Source organism: Octopus bimaculoides, chromosome 19 (genome assembly GCF_046866305.1).
Source record: "Octopus bimaculoides isolate indiv1 chromosome 19, ASM4686630v1, whole genome shotgun sequence".
In the NCBI taxonomy this organism is placed as follows: domain Eukaryota; kingdom Metazoa; phylum Mollusca; class Cephalopoda; order Octopoda; family Octopodidae; genus Octopus; species Octopus bimaculoides.
Genome location: NC_142946.1, coordinates 6877352 through 6889518, shown reverse-complemented (window position 1 = coordinate 6889518; position 12167 = coordinate 6877352). Strand labels below are relative to the sequence as shown.

The 12167-nt window shown below is 35.6% G+C and overlaps 1 protein-coding gene across 2 annotated transcripts in view; it reads left to right on the top strand.

Annotated features, from left to right (window-relative positions):
• The window catches only part of LOC106873080 (U2 snRNP-associated SURP motif-containing protein), a 67992-nt gene that overhangs the window by 44131 nt on the left and 11694 nt on the right, over nucleotides 1–12167 (top strand). For both annotated transcript variants that reach the window (XM_089366562.1, XM_089366561.1), the window contains exons 10-15: nucleotides 3459–3502; nucleotides 7397–7501; nucleotides 8196–8262; nucleotides 8950–9107; nucleotides 10344–10506; nucleotides 11344–11423. In XM_089366562.1, the coding sequence (XP_089222688.1) occupies nucleotides 3459–3502; nucleotides 7397–7501; nucleotides 8196–8262; nucleotides 8950–9107; nucleotides 10344–10506; nucleotides 11344–11423 (617 nt within the window). The remainder of the gene's footprint in view (nucleotides 1–3458; nucleotides 3503–7396; nucleotides 7502–8195; nucleotides 8263–8949; nucleotides 9108–10343; nucleotides 10507–11343; nucleotides 11424–12167) is intronic.

Here is a 12167-nt window from a genome sequence, read left to right as displayed (position 1 = left end):
AACATGCAAAGTGGAAGTTAAATGATGATGATGAAAAACAATTTTTAAACCCCATGATACAAATTTTTTTTAAAATATATTTTGTGTCTGTGTGATTATTAACAGGAATTTTTTCTTGTCCTTTCTTTTTTCCTTCAAGTCATTAATTTGTGAAAATAGGAGTGACATGCTTAGGTGTATAGATAAGGTGTTTAGGGGTTGGATGTGAAAAGTTAGCTCCTTAGTATTTAAACCGGCCAGATTTGGCCTCTCATGCTTACCCTACAGTATCATTCTGAAAATAACAGGCACATCATTGAAATCTTGAAGCTACAAGATAATGGGTGATTAATTTAAAACAATGTGAATAAATAGGCATTATATTTTGCAGAGTAGACTGAATGCTAAAGGGTTAAAATACAGTAGAGGAATAATGGATTAAGGACAAAGAAATTAAGGGTTTGATTTGGAAGGTTGGATGTCACTGTAGTAGGGGTAGGAGAGGTGAGATTGAGAGAAGAACGACAGCTGGACTGGACAGACGTAGAAATGTCTGAATTTGTTGGAATTTCAAATCTATAGAATTGCTGATGTTTCTCAGTTGAACACAGTTAAAGAATTTATGTGTTATTTAGATATTTGTTTTGTTTAATGTTAGTCTTCTTTGAGGACGAAAACTTCAGGTTTTTTTGTTTTTTTTTGTATTCCTTGAATTCAGTTTGATAAGAGAAAATTTAACTCAAAACTCAGTCTAAAAAGAACTGAAGAAAATTTTTTTGTTTAAATATATATTGATTTTAATTTTGATATTTTAATTTTCCCATCTTAATTTTGTTTTTTATCCATTAAGCTTCCTTGAAAATGTTTGTATTGTTATAACTGGGGGTGGAAGGGGGGGGTTTTACAAAAATTGGTAAGGCATTAATTTCAAGAAACAGAAAATAAAAATGAATATAATAATTTTGAAAAAAATTTTGTTAGTACAATAACAATTAAAAAATATATTTTTGTATTTTTTTTTACTTCATTTTGGAATCTCTCAAGTCTATTTCATATATATAAAAAAAAAAATGGAAATTTGTTTTACACAAATTCAAATCAAAATTTCGATTCCTTGTTACTTCATTTCCCAGAATTCAGTCTTGGCAGGATTGACTTTGTCTTTCTCCCTCTCTCTCTCTCTCTTTTTTATACTAAAATGGACAAAAAAAACAAAAAAAACTAACAAAATGTTATCAGTTATCATAGAAAAAAATCTAGAATGTTTAATATAAAAATAAAATTTCACATAAATATACTAAAAACAAATATTTGTAACTAAGTTAAATCTATTAGGCTACAGTTCTGTTCTTCCATCATGTTATTTATTGATTCTTCCAGAATAATTCCCAACAGATTTGTGTGTGTGTATGTGTTTGAGAAAGAGTTGGGGGGCGGATGTTTAGATGTGATAATTGAGTTTGGTGTGAAGCGAGCTTCAGTTTATTGAAAATCTTTACTGATTACATAGTGATGAGAGAGTGAGTGTATGTGTGTGTGTGTGAGAGAGATGGAGAATAGTTTGTAAACTGATTTAGAAAAACGGTTAGAAATTGAGTTTTTGTTTTCTTCTGTCAATCAATAGAAACTAAACAGAAAATTTTGTCATTCACTCATTCTTTTATTCTTTTATTCATTTGTGTGTGTGTGTGTTTGTTTTGGAATATGTCGAGTTTTTTTTATTTTTTTTTTAGTATGTTATGATTAGTAGAAGTATTGCATTTTTCTAATGTATGCATGAGTTAAAAGATATATTACATACATACACCACCTAGTGTAAAGAAGTGTGTGTGTGTATATATATATATATATATATATATATATATATATATATAACAGTTGTACAGAGAATATGATTTGCCTTTCATCCCCCCAGAATCCAAAAATTAAGTACTTTTAATATTCAAGGAAAGAAACAACCATGTGCATATATACTGTAATTTACTGAGTGTACATTTATGCACACACAACGACAACATGCTAATTCTAGGCTTCGTCTCTCTCTCTCGGTATTTTATAAAACTATATCGTAATAGCATTCACAATATGGGTTTGAAGCTTGTATTTTTCGTTTTTAATTTCGCAATTCAAATTGATTCTCAGTAAGATTTTCTTTCTTTTTATTTTTTTGGAGCAGTGGATCTTGAAGCAACTAAAGCTATAAACATAGCATGCAAATATTGGCTTGAAAGAATCTTTTTGGATAGAAAAAGTCAAAGGACTGCCTGTTGGACTTGCACTCACATCTGTAAACAAGAGAACGTTGTTTACAGGAGATAGGAGTTTGAGTCCCTGGGGCAGCCTTTGGTTTATCTTATCCAAAGGTTTTATTAACCCACTATTTAAACACTATAATTTATAGCCTTTTCTCAATGGTTCTCTTACCACTGGACCCCTTTGTATGCTATTTTACTCTGGTGGGCCCCCATAGCCATTTGATATTTAAAGACTAGTTCTATAGACATCATCATCATCATCATCGTTTAACATCCGTTTTTCATGCTGGCATGGGTTGGATGGTTTGACTGTGGGCTGGCAAGCCAGAAGGCTGCACTAGGCTCCAATCTGATCTGGCAATGTTTCTACAGCTGGATGCCCTTCCTAACGCCAACCACTCCAAGCGTGTAGTGGGTGCTTTTTACGTGCCACTGGCACAGGAGCCAGTCAGGCGGGCCTGGCATCGATCACGTTTGGATAGTGCTTTTTACGTGTCGCTAGCATCAGCCACGTTCGGATGGTGCTTCTTATGTGCCACTAGCACGGGAGAAAAATACTTCTTTTAAAATTCCTATTTTGTTTTTCACACATTCACATGTGTAGGTTTGCAATAACTCTTTCTGAGGGAACACATGTGTTTCAGTATCTGGGAACCCGTATAAAACATTAGGGAAAGAAACTGAGTTGTTTCTTTGCAATAAACACAACTAAAGCAAAATTTCTTCATGAACCCTTAAAATACTACTGTGGATTCCCTATTTACTATTTTGCTTGTGTGGACCCCTAAAAATCTGATATGGACCTCCAGGTATCACATGAACCCTGATTATGAAACACTGCTTTATGTGCTTCAAGATACACCGTTCCCAAAAAGAATTACTTCATGTCCTCTCAATGTTTATGAATTCTTTTTGGTAAAAATATTTTTCGGTCTCTGTCTGTTGATAAATTTATGAGGAGGAAATAAAAAGATTTAAAAAAAAAAAATTTTTTTAAACCTAATAATTTACTTAACGAAATAAGTAAATTGCAAGAATCACTGAAATTTGTACACATAAAATAAACCCAGACAATTTTCAGACCCTTATATATGTATGTATGTATGGATGTACATTTAATGTTGATGTTTGTATGTTTTATACATGTAAACGAAAAAGAAAAGAAATGAGCTGTTTTCTTATGACATTGTTACTAATTTGCTTTTTCCAAATGCATCTCTTCAGACTTTAGCCAATGCTGTTGTGAAAGTGGTTATCCCCACAGAAAGGTATACATTTTTTAGTCTTTTTCTAGTCGTAGTTGAAAGAAATACGGTAAATTTCCTTTTTGTTGTTTTTTTTTTAAACTTAATATATATATATATTTTTTCTTTTATATTTGAGCGAAAACAAAAGACAAAAAAAAATGACAGAAAAAAATAAAAATGAAATTTAAAAAAAAATTATTATTGAAATGTTTGTCTATAACTGAATAGGTACTTGTTGAAGTTTGACACAAAACCTAAACAATGCAAGGAGCTTTAGTACATATCTGAAACAATAAAATAAAACATGAAGTCATATGTATAACAACAACAATTTATATCTTAGGTACAAGGCTTAACAATATTAACAACAAAGAGGAGAAATTTTCTCTTTCTTTTCTTTTTTTTTTAAATAATAAATCACTTTAACTAACCTTTAACCTCCAGCCATCCTTTCCAAACATTATTTTATCAAAAGTTTTTGTAGATGATTTGAAACAAGCGCACAAAGTTGTGTGTGTGTTTGTGTGATAACTTGCTTTGAAGTGTTTGCTCAATGTGGCTAACTCCAATACATTAAATTGTTGTATAGGTGGCTGAGTACTCCACATATATTTTTACTCTTAATTGTAATCATCAGGTTGAACTGCATGGTACAATCAGTATGTCCTTTGAATTGCACATGCAGCTCATCATATATGTATACTTCATGACCACATGGTTTTCGGTACAATCTTGCTGCATGGTGCCTTGAGCAAGTGTCTTCTACTGTAGACTCAGGCCAGCCAGAACCCTGTCATTAGTTGCAGCACAACTACAAATGGAAACATTATTTGTAACTTGTCTGATCTGTGCAAACACGAAGAAGATGTGGATGTTAAATAATGACCATAGATGTCACTCGTGGATACGACTCGGTAGCATAACATATCCTACTTTTGCTATTTGTTTTAGGCATCTGAGGTAGTTGCAAGCAGACATATGTCTCGGCCTTCCAGGTGTTCAGCTATCGCATCTCTCTCTCTTTCTCCAGCTCTTCACATTCTTGATGTTCCACCAGGTTAAGAGTAGGAGAGCGAAGAGGATATCTCTGTTTGCTCTCAGGTACATAAACCTCTAAACCAAATCCCAAAAGCATGCAATATGCTACCAAGTCGTTCTTGCTTGCGAGTAACAGTTGTGGTCTATATTTATCACATCATATCACATGTACCCCTGCACACACACACACATACATTTATCTGTAGTGGTAAATTTAAAAGAGAAAAAAAAAAAATATTATTGAAGAATGAAATTGTTGTTAATTTTGTTTTGCCGAATAATTTTTTTCCTCATCATTTTGATGTAATGTCAAGTTTTAGTTGCCTTGCATATGTTTAGGTCTGGTGTCAAAACTCTTAAGAAATCTTTTTTATGCTTTTACGAACTGTTGCTAGGACTTTGGTGCTAGGTCCTTGCACATATCACCCAGGCATCTCAGGAAGAAGAAAAAAATAGATAAGAAAACAACTAAGTCTTTTACGTACAGCATCGACTTCAGACCAATGTGGTGTCCAGGAGAACATCATGAAGAATGACAGAGACTGCAGCTAAAAGAGTGGAATGCTCAGTACTGTCCCTGCATGTCTTGAGAGAGAGAGAGAGAGTGCACGAGTGTCTGTGTCTGTCTCCGTTTCTCTCTCTCTCCCTCTCTCTCTGGTGCTTTGGACTGTTACCGGTTCCGTTGTGGTTCTCTCCCGCAGCGAGTAGGGCAAGTGAGAGAGAGGAGAGGAGAGAAGAGGAGGCAGTAGCAATGGCTGATGAAACAAGACAAGCAGCGAATGGACCTGTTTTTTTGGGTTTTCGGTGTCAGACATGGTAGACGATACAATGATGATGATGATGATGATGATGATGTGATGGTGTTGATGATGACGACGAAGATGTTGTTGTTATTTGTTGCTGTTGCTGGCTGTGTAATTTAAACTACCCACCTACCTACCTACCTTTACCAACTGGTTGCCTTCTCCTGTTCAACCGATTGACATACCCACTACTACTACTACTACTACTACTACTGCAACCATCATCATCACTACTACTACTACTACTACTACTACCACCACCACAGCTTCTCACTGGTCCTGGTTGATTGCTGATCCCCTTCTACTTGCTTACTTGCTCGGCCTGTCTCTGCTATCGGTGAGTTCTCCTCTTAACAACATCCGCTTAACGTTCTGTAGGAGTACATCCCTAAAATAGCCTCTCATGAGATGTCTTATGTTCTCTTCTCTTGTCAAAAAGATTGTTTAGAAAAGAAAAAAAAAAGGGAAAAAAAAAACAAAGAAAAATATTATGTTGTTGATGACGATGATGATGACAATAATAATAACAATAATAGTAATAATGTCGTTGGCTTTGTTTCTAAGAATGTAATTACTGACGTTGTTGTTGTTATTGCTGTGTTTATGATTATTTGATTTTTGTTAATTATGTAATGTGAATATGTCATGTTCTCATAAATTTATTTGCTTCCTGATTTCTTAATACACACACAAAAATACATACATGTGTGTATACACACAAACATCCATATACATGCACACTCATTTATGCCCATACATATACTGAAATCTATATGCATAGCACATTCTCTCTCTCTAGATGTGTATGCGTATACACACACACACACACACACACACACACACACACATATATAAATCTGAACAGAAAAAAAAAACAACAAACAGAAACTGTCAAGACACAATATGCAGAAAAAAGGACGATAGCATAACAGCAAAAAGGAAGGACATTTGACTTAAAAGACAATACCCCAACAATGTATTTGTCTAACCCATGCTAGCATGGAAAAGCAGGCGAAAATGCAAATGAATATATTTAATATTTTTGAACTAATGTGTATATGTCGATTAATGTGTTGAAGTGTTGAGTAGGACACTGGCACAGTTTGGGTGACATGGTGTCATTTGTAGTCAGGGTATATTTCCGTTGGATCTACTTCAGGAACTCTGCAGTGTTAGGCGAGATAATAATAATTTCTTAAGTAACCAAATGAATTTGGTATTAATCTTTATTTTGTACAACGGTCGTTTCGACCCATCCTGCTCTGTCTCTTACGGGTGGGACTCTGTTCAACATGTGTTGCACCCATTTTGCAGTCTGGGTAGCCAAAACTCAGGATCTTTAGTGAGACCCAGACAGCAAATTTTACCCTAATCTATTGGGTTTTAATTTTTTTCTTTTTTTTTTTTATAAGAATTCACAATTCTATCTGAACTAATTCTATTCACATACACACACACACACACACACATGTGCACGTATTGGACTGTCAGGTCAATCTATTTTTGCTTTTCAATTTATTTTAATCCTTATTTTTCATCGTTTGCGTGAAAAGAGTTAAAAACTTATTCAAATTTCAAAAACGATCAAAAGTTGTAGAGTGAAGAAGAATAGAGCTACAAAAAGAAGAAAGAAAAAACCGCCCCCTATAAAACACTGGGATGCAAAAAAAAATATATTTTCCATTTTAATTCAAACAACATTGGAAAGAAATAAACCAATATATCTGCCAACCCAATATTCAAATCTTAAGTCTGTTTTTGTCTCAACTCCTAAGGTGAAACTCCCACTTCGAATACTCCAATAAGTAGCATATTGTCCCTACATTCACACAAAACACACACACACACACACACACACACACACACACACACACACACATTCTCTCTCTCTCTCTCTCTCTCTCTCTCTCATAAACATTTGAAACGTCAGGCATTGTTGTCATTTCCAAATGTTGTTGGAAATGTTTTAGTGTGGTATGCCCCCCCCCCCCGGCGTTCCCCCTTATAAACCCTATGTTTTGTGGGGTGTTGGCACCCCTAACATATTTTCGTTATACGATATTTATATTTGCAGGAGTGTACTGTGTGTAATTCACCGAATGATTGAGTTTGTTGTACGAGAAGGCCCCATGTTTGAAGCTATGATCATGAACAGAGAGATTAACAACCCCATGTTTGGGTAAGTCCAGTATTCTTCATTGTTTCAGTTTCTAACCCAAATTCCTCCCTTAACAGACTACCACCATAACCACCACCGCCGACACCGCCATCACCACCACCACCACTGCCATTACCTTCAGTGTCACCAATTTACCGTTTTATAAAGGCAACATTTGCATTATTCCTGAATGGCCTTCGTGCCGGTGGCACGTAAAAGCACTCACTACCCTCTCGGAGTGGTTGGCGTTAGGAAGGGCATCCAGCTGTAGAAACTCTGCCAAATCAGATTGGAGCCTGGTGTAGCGATCTGGTTTCACCAGTCCTCAGTCAAATCGTCCAACCCATGCTAGCATGGAAAGCGAACGTTAAACGATGATGATGATGATGATGATGATGATGATCATATTAATGGTGGAGACTCTGTGCGAGTCATTTGCTCTGCTTGAAATAGCAACTAGTTCTCCCCTCAAATCCCACTCTGTCATCATCTCTGCATAGCCATCGCAAGGTGCACCCCTTGTTGTAGTCTAATGGCTTGTGTGCCTCAAAGACCTTCAAAGCTATACAAGCAGAGTGCAAGCTATTGGCAGGGCCTCTCATGCTGGACAAGTCAAAGGGACAGAGGCCAGATTAATGTGTACATCCAAAACATGCACAGTTACCTAATCATCAAGGCATTCACTCAAGTGTTCTTTATTTTATTCTGTTTCCAGATTTTTATTTGAAAACCAGAGTCCAGCTCATACTTACTATAGATGGAAACTCTTCACTATCCTACAGGTATCTATCAGTTTACCGTTTCTTATTTCTTTTGATGCAGAACGTCAGCCGTTTACGACAGCCAGCCACGTGTATATAACCTTGTGCTAAAGTAAAATGTTAAAAAGTCTATGGAGAGGACCAAAACTTTAGGATTTTTAGCCTGTTGTGTATGTTATTGTTTAGTTACTGTTCACCAACAATTTGGCTCTGATGAGACCCACAGGCAATGAAAATCGCTTATCTACAATCTTTTGTGAACTTCTAATTCTCATGGCTTATGTACATGTTTGTCAACCTTCATTGTTGTATGTTGTGTATTTGTTTGCATTGTGCTGTATGTGTGTGCATACCAACCACATGGTTTCGGGTTCATTCCCACTGCATGGCATCTTGGGCAAGTGTCTTCTACTATAGCCTCAGGCCGACCAAAGCCTTGTGAGTGGATTTGGTAGGCGGAAACTGAAAGAAGCCCGTCGTATATATCTATATATATGTGTGTGTCTGTGTTTGTCCCCCTAGCATTGCTTGACAACCGATGCTGGTGTGTTTATGACAATGTCACTCAAGACCTAAAACACATCACCGAAATCTGAAAGCTACATGATAATGCATGATTAATTGCTGACAATATCAATAAATAAGCATTACATTTGATACAGTGATCTGAATGCTAAAGGGTTAAATACCTCGTTCTTTGAATTTCAGGGTGACTCACCTTACAAATGGAAAACTGATGAGTTCCGAATGTTCAAAAATGGCTCAATATGGAAGCCGCCACCATTAAACCCTTACACTCAAGGTATGCCAGATGAATTGGTGGACAGGGATGAAAACCAGATTAAAAAAGGGCAGCTAACTGATAGGTAAACGTATTCTTTCATTTTCATTTTTGTGTGTTGTTTACAAGCTTCTTGACATGAACCTGCGTAGTGAAACAAGATTTTGTTATATTTTGGGAGGGTCATCATGCCAACAGCATACCATATAATTTATTAAATAATAATTATTAGTGACAGAAGCAGTATTAATATCTAAAGGTAATATTTATCCCCACTTAAAAGTGGATGTGGTATTAGAACACAGGATACTGAAGTAATTACCACGAGAGAACCTCTCGTGGTAATTATCATAATATTATGTTTTGACACAATATCCAATTTTAAGTGGGGAGAAACATTTACCTTTTTTTATATAATATATATTATTTTTTATGCTTTGGCTATTTTACAATTGTGATTTTAATCGGGCCATTTGTTTTGCTTTAGTCGAGGGGAGAAAATCTGTTCCTTGTTCAATTCAGTTACTTTGTAACAACAACGACTGTAGGTTCATAGTAAATCTTTTTGTTGTTGTTTTTTTTATAAATAAAACTCATAAAATTACATGCAAAGATGTTATTGGAGCTCATACATGCTTTCAATTTTGTTGTTTTCGTCTGATAAAAGTGTATTATTTGAAGTGGCAAGAATCATTAAATAAATTCCATTAGATCTATGCTTGTTCAAGAAGATAAGGAAGCATATCCTTTTACAGACTGCTGTAGTCTTCTGACCTAATGCCTAAACCGTTTCTTTAGTTTTGAGTGGATAGGTTGCCCAGATCTATCATGGGAACTGTTTTGGTTGTGACCATCCAGTCTTTTTTCTCTCAAACATTGTGTATCTAGGACAATATATTATCTAGTGTGCCCTACCTTTCTTAATCCTTTTTATACCATCCCGTCTGAGACTGCTCCTGGTTCTGTGATACAAACTTTTGTTTTAAAGTGATCTGACTTAGATCTTCCCATCAAAATTTCTTGTTAATTTATGTTCAAACATCAGCTTAATGAAAAAAGAAAAAATTATTTTACCAAGTTTTGTTTTTTTCAAAGTTAATTGAAAAAAAAAGGCGATGTATTTCAACAGAAACATGGTCACAAAAGGATTACGATGATAGGATGTGATTTGAGGAAGATTTGGGTATTGCTTAAAGCGGGTGCGGGCTACGATGTAGAAGACTCCCTCGTTATCTCATAGAGATTCAAAAGTTTTTATTTTTGTTTTTGTTTTCTGAAAGTTATTTCTCTCTCTCTCTCTCTCTCCAATTTCATCGTATAGTCAAAGAGACCGTCTTGAAGACATGTTACGAGAATTAACTCCTGAACGAACTAAAGTTGGAGAAGCAATGGTGTGGTGTTTGGATCATGCTGAATCTGCTGAAGAAATTGTTGAATGTATCACGGAATCCTTATCTATTTTAGAAACTCCAATACCCAAAAAGGTAATTATTGCTGCTGCTGTTGAAGGAGTATCTGGTAGAATTGTTAGCATGCCAAACAAAAATGCTTAGCAACGTTTTGTCCGTCTTTCTGAGTTCAAGTTCTGCTGAGGTCGACTTTGCCTTTCATCTTTTCGGGGTCGATAAAATAAGTGCCAGTTAATTACTTGGGTCTATGTAATTAACTTAATCCCTTCCGTTTTTAAAGTGGTCTAAATTAAAACCATTTATTAAGATTTAATGTATAAAGACTCCTTCAATGGTTCAACATTGAAAGCAAATCAAATGACATTAAGAGAATCCATTAAATATATCAATCAATGCGTCACTCTTCTGGATTCAAACACCACCAGGTTTTGACTTTTGTCTGTCTTATATTTCATCATCATCATTATCAGTTAATGTCCATTGTTGATGCTGGCATGGGTTGGATGGTTTGACCAGAGCCGGCAAGCTGGGGAGCTGCGCACCAGACTCCACTCTGATTTGGCATGGTTTCTACAGCTGGATGCCCTTCCTGACGCCAACCACTTTACAGTGTGTGCTGGGTGCTTTAACATGGCACCGCAAATTAGAGAAAATTAAGAGAAAAACTTTGACTCTTTCTCAAAGATTTCTGAACTGACTCTGTCAAGGGGATCATACTAGAATCATTTATTTTCATTCCCGACTTAAGACCATTAGTTGTTTTGCAATTATGTAAAGTTTTGAAACTTGAAATTCCTTCTTCTTATTCTTTCTTTTATTTACTGTCTTCCATTTCTTCTGTTTGTTTTTTTCTATCATCTTCTTAAATATTTATTTATTTATTTATATATATATATACATTTTTTTTTCCAGATTGCCAGATTATTTCTGGTGTCAGATATTCTGTTTAACAGCAGTGCAAAAGTACCCAATGCATCATTTTTTAGAAAATTGTAAGTATCATTAACCATCATTAATCATCATTAATCATCATCATCACCACCACCACCATCACTCGCCATTGTCATCATCATCATCATCAAAGGTAGCATTTGGCAGAGTCATTAGAGAGTGCATAGAATGCTTCATAGTATTTGTTCTGACCCTCTCTACTCTGGGTTCAAATCCTATTGAGGGTCGACTTTGCCTTTCATCCTCTCAAGGGCAATAAAAAAGTAAAAATTCCAGGCATTGGATTAGCAGAGCTATTAGAACAGTGATTCTCAAGGTGGATTGTACTCCACACTGGTGCGGCTTGGGTTCCCTCGGAATATCAGAATGAGGGGTTTAAATAATTTTGAGTAACAAATGAATAGGAATAAAACCTGGCGCAAAGTCATTAATTGAAACTTCTCTGGTTGTTTGTGAGAGAAGAAACAGTGTTAGCAGAATTCCTCCTGACAGACAAAACAATGGTGTGGATATATTGACTGGATTTAAGCCTAGAAGTTGGAGGTTCAAATACATCCAGAGCTAGTGATACATTATATTTCTGTGAAAACCACTGCAGTCTATGTTTGCTTTGGAGCCACCATTTATTTGCTTGTGGGTGCTTTGGCGAGGGTCACTCTATTTGTCTTGGGAATTATCCTATATTTGCCTTAGGATTATTTTGTATTTGCCTTGGAGGCTCATCCTATATTATACCTTAGGATTAACTCTATATTTGTTTGGGGCCCATTCTATATTTACCTTGT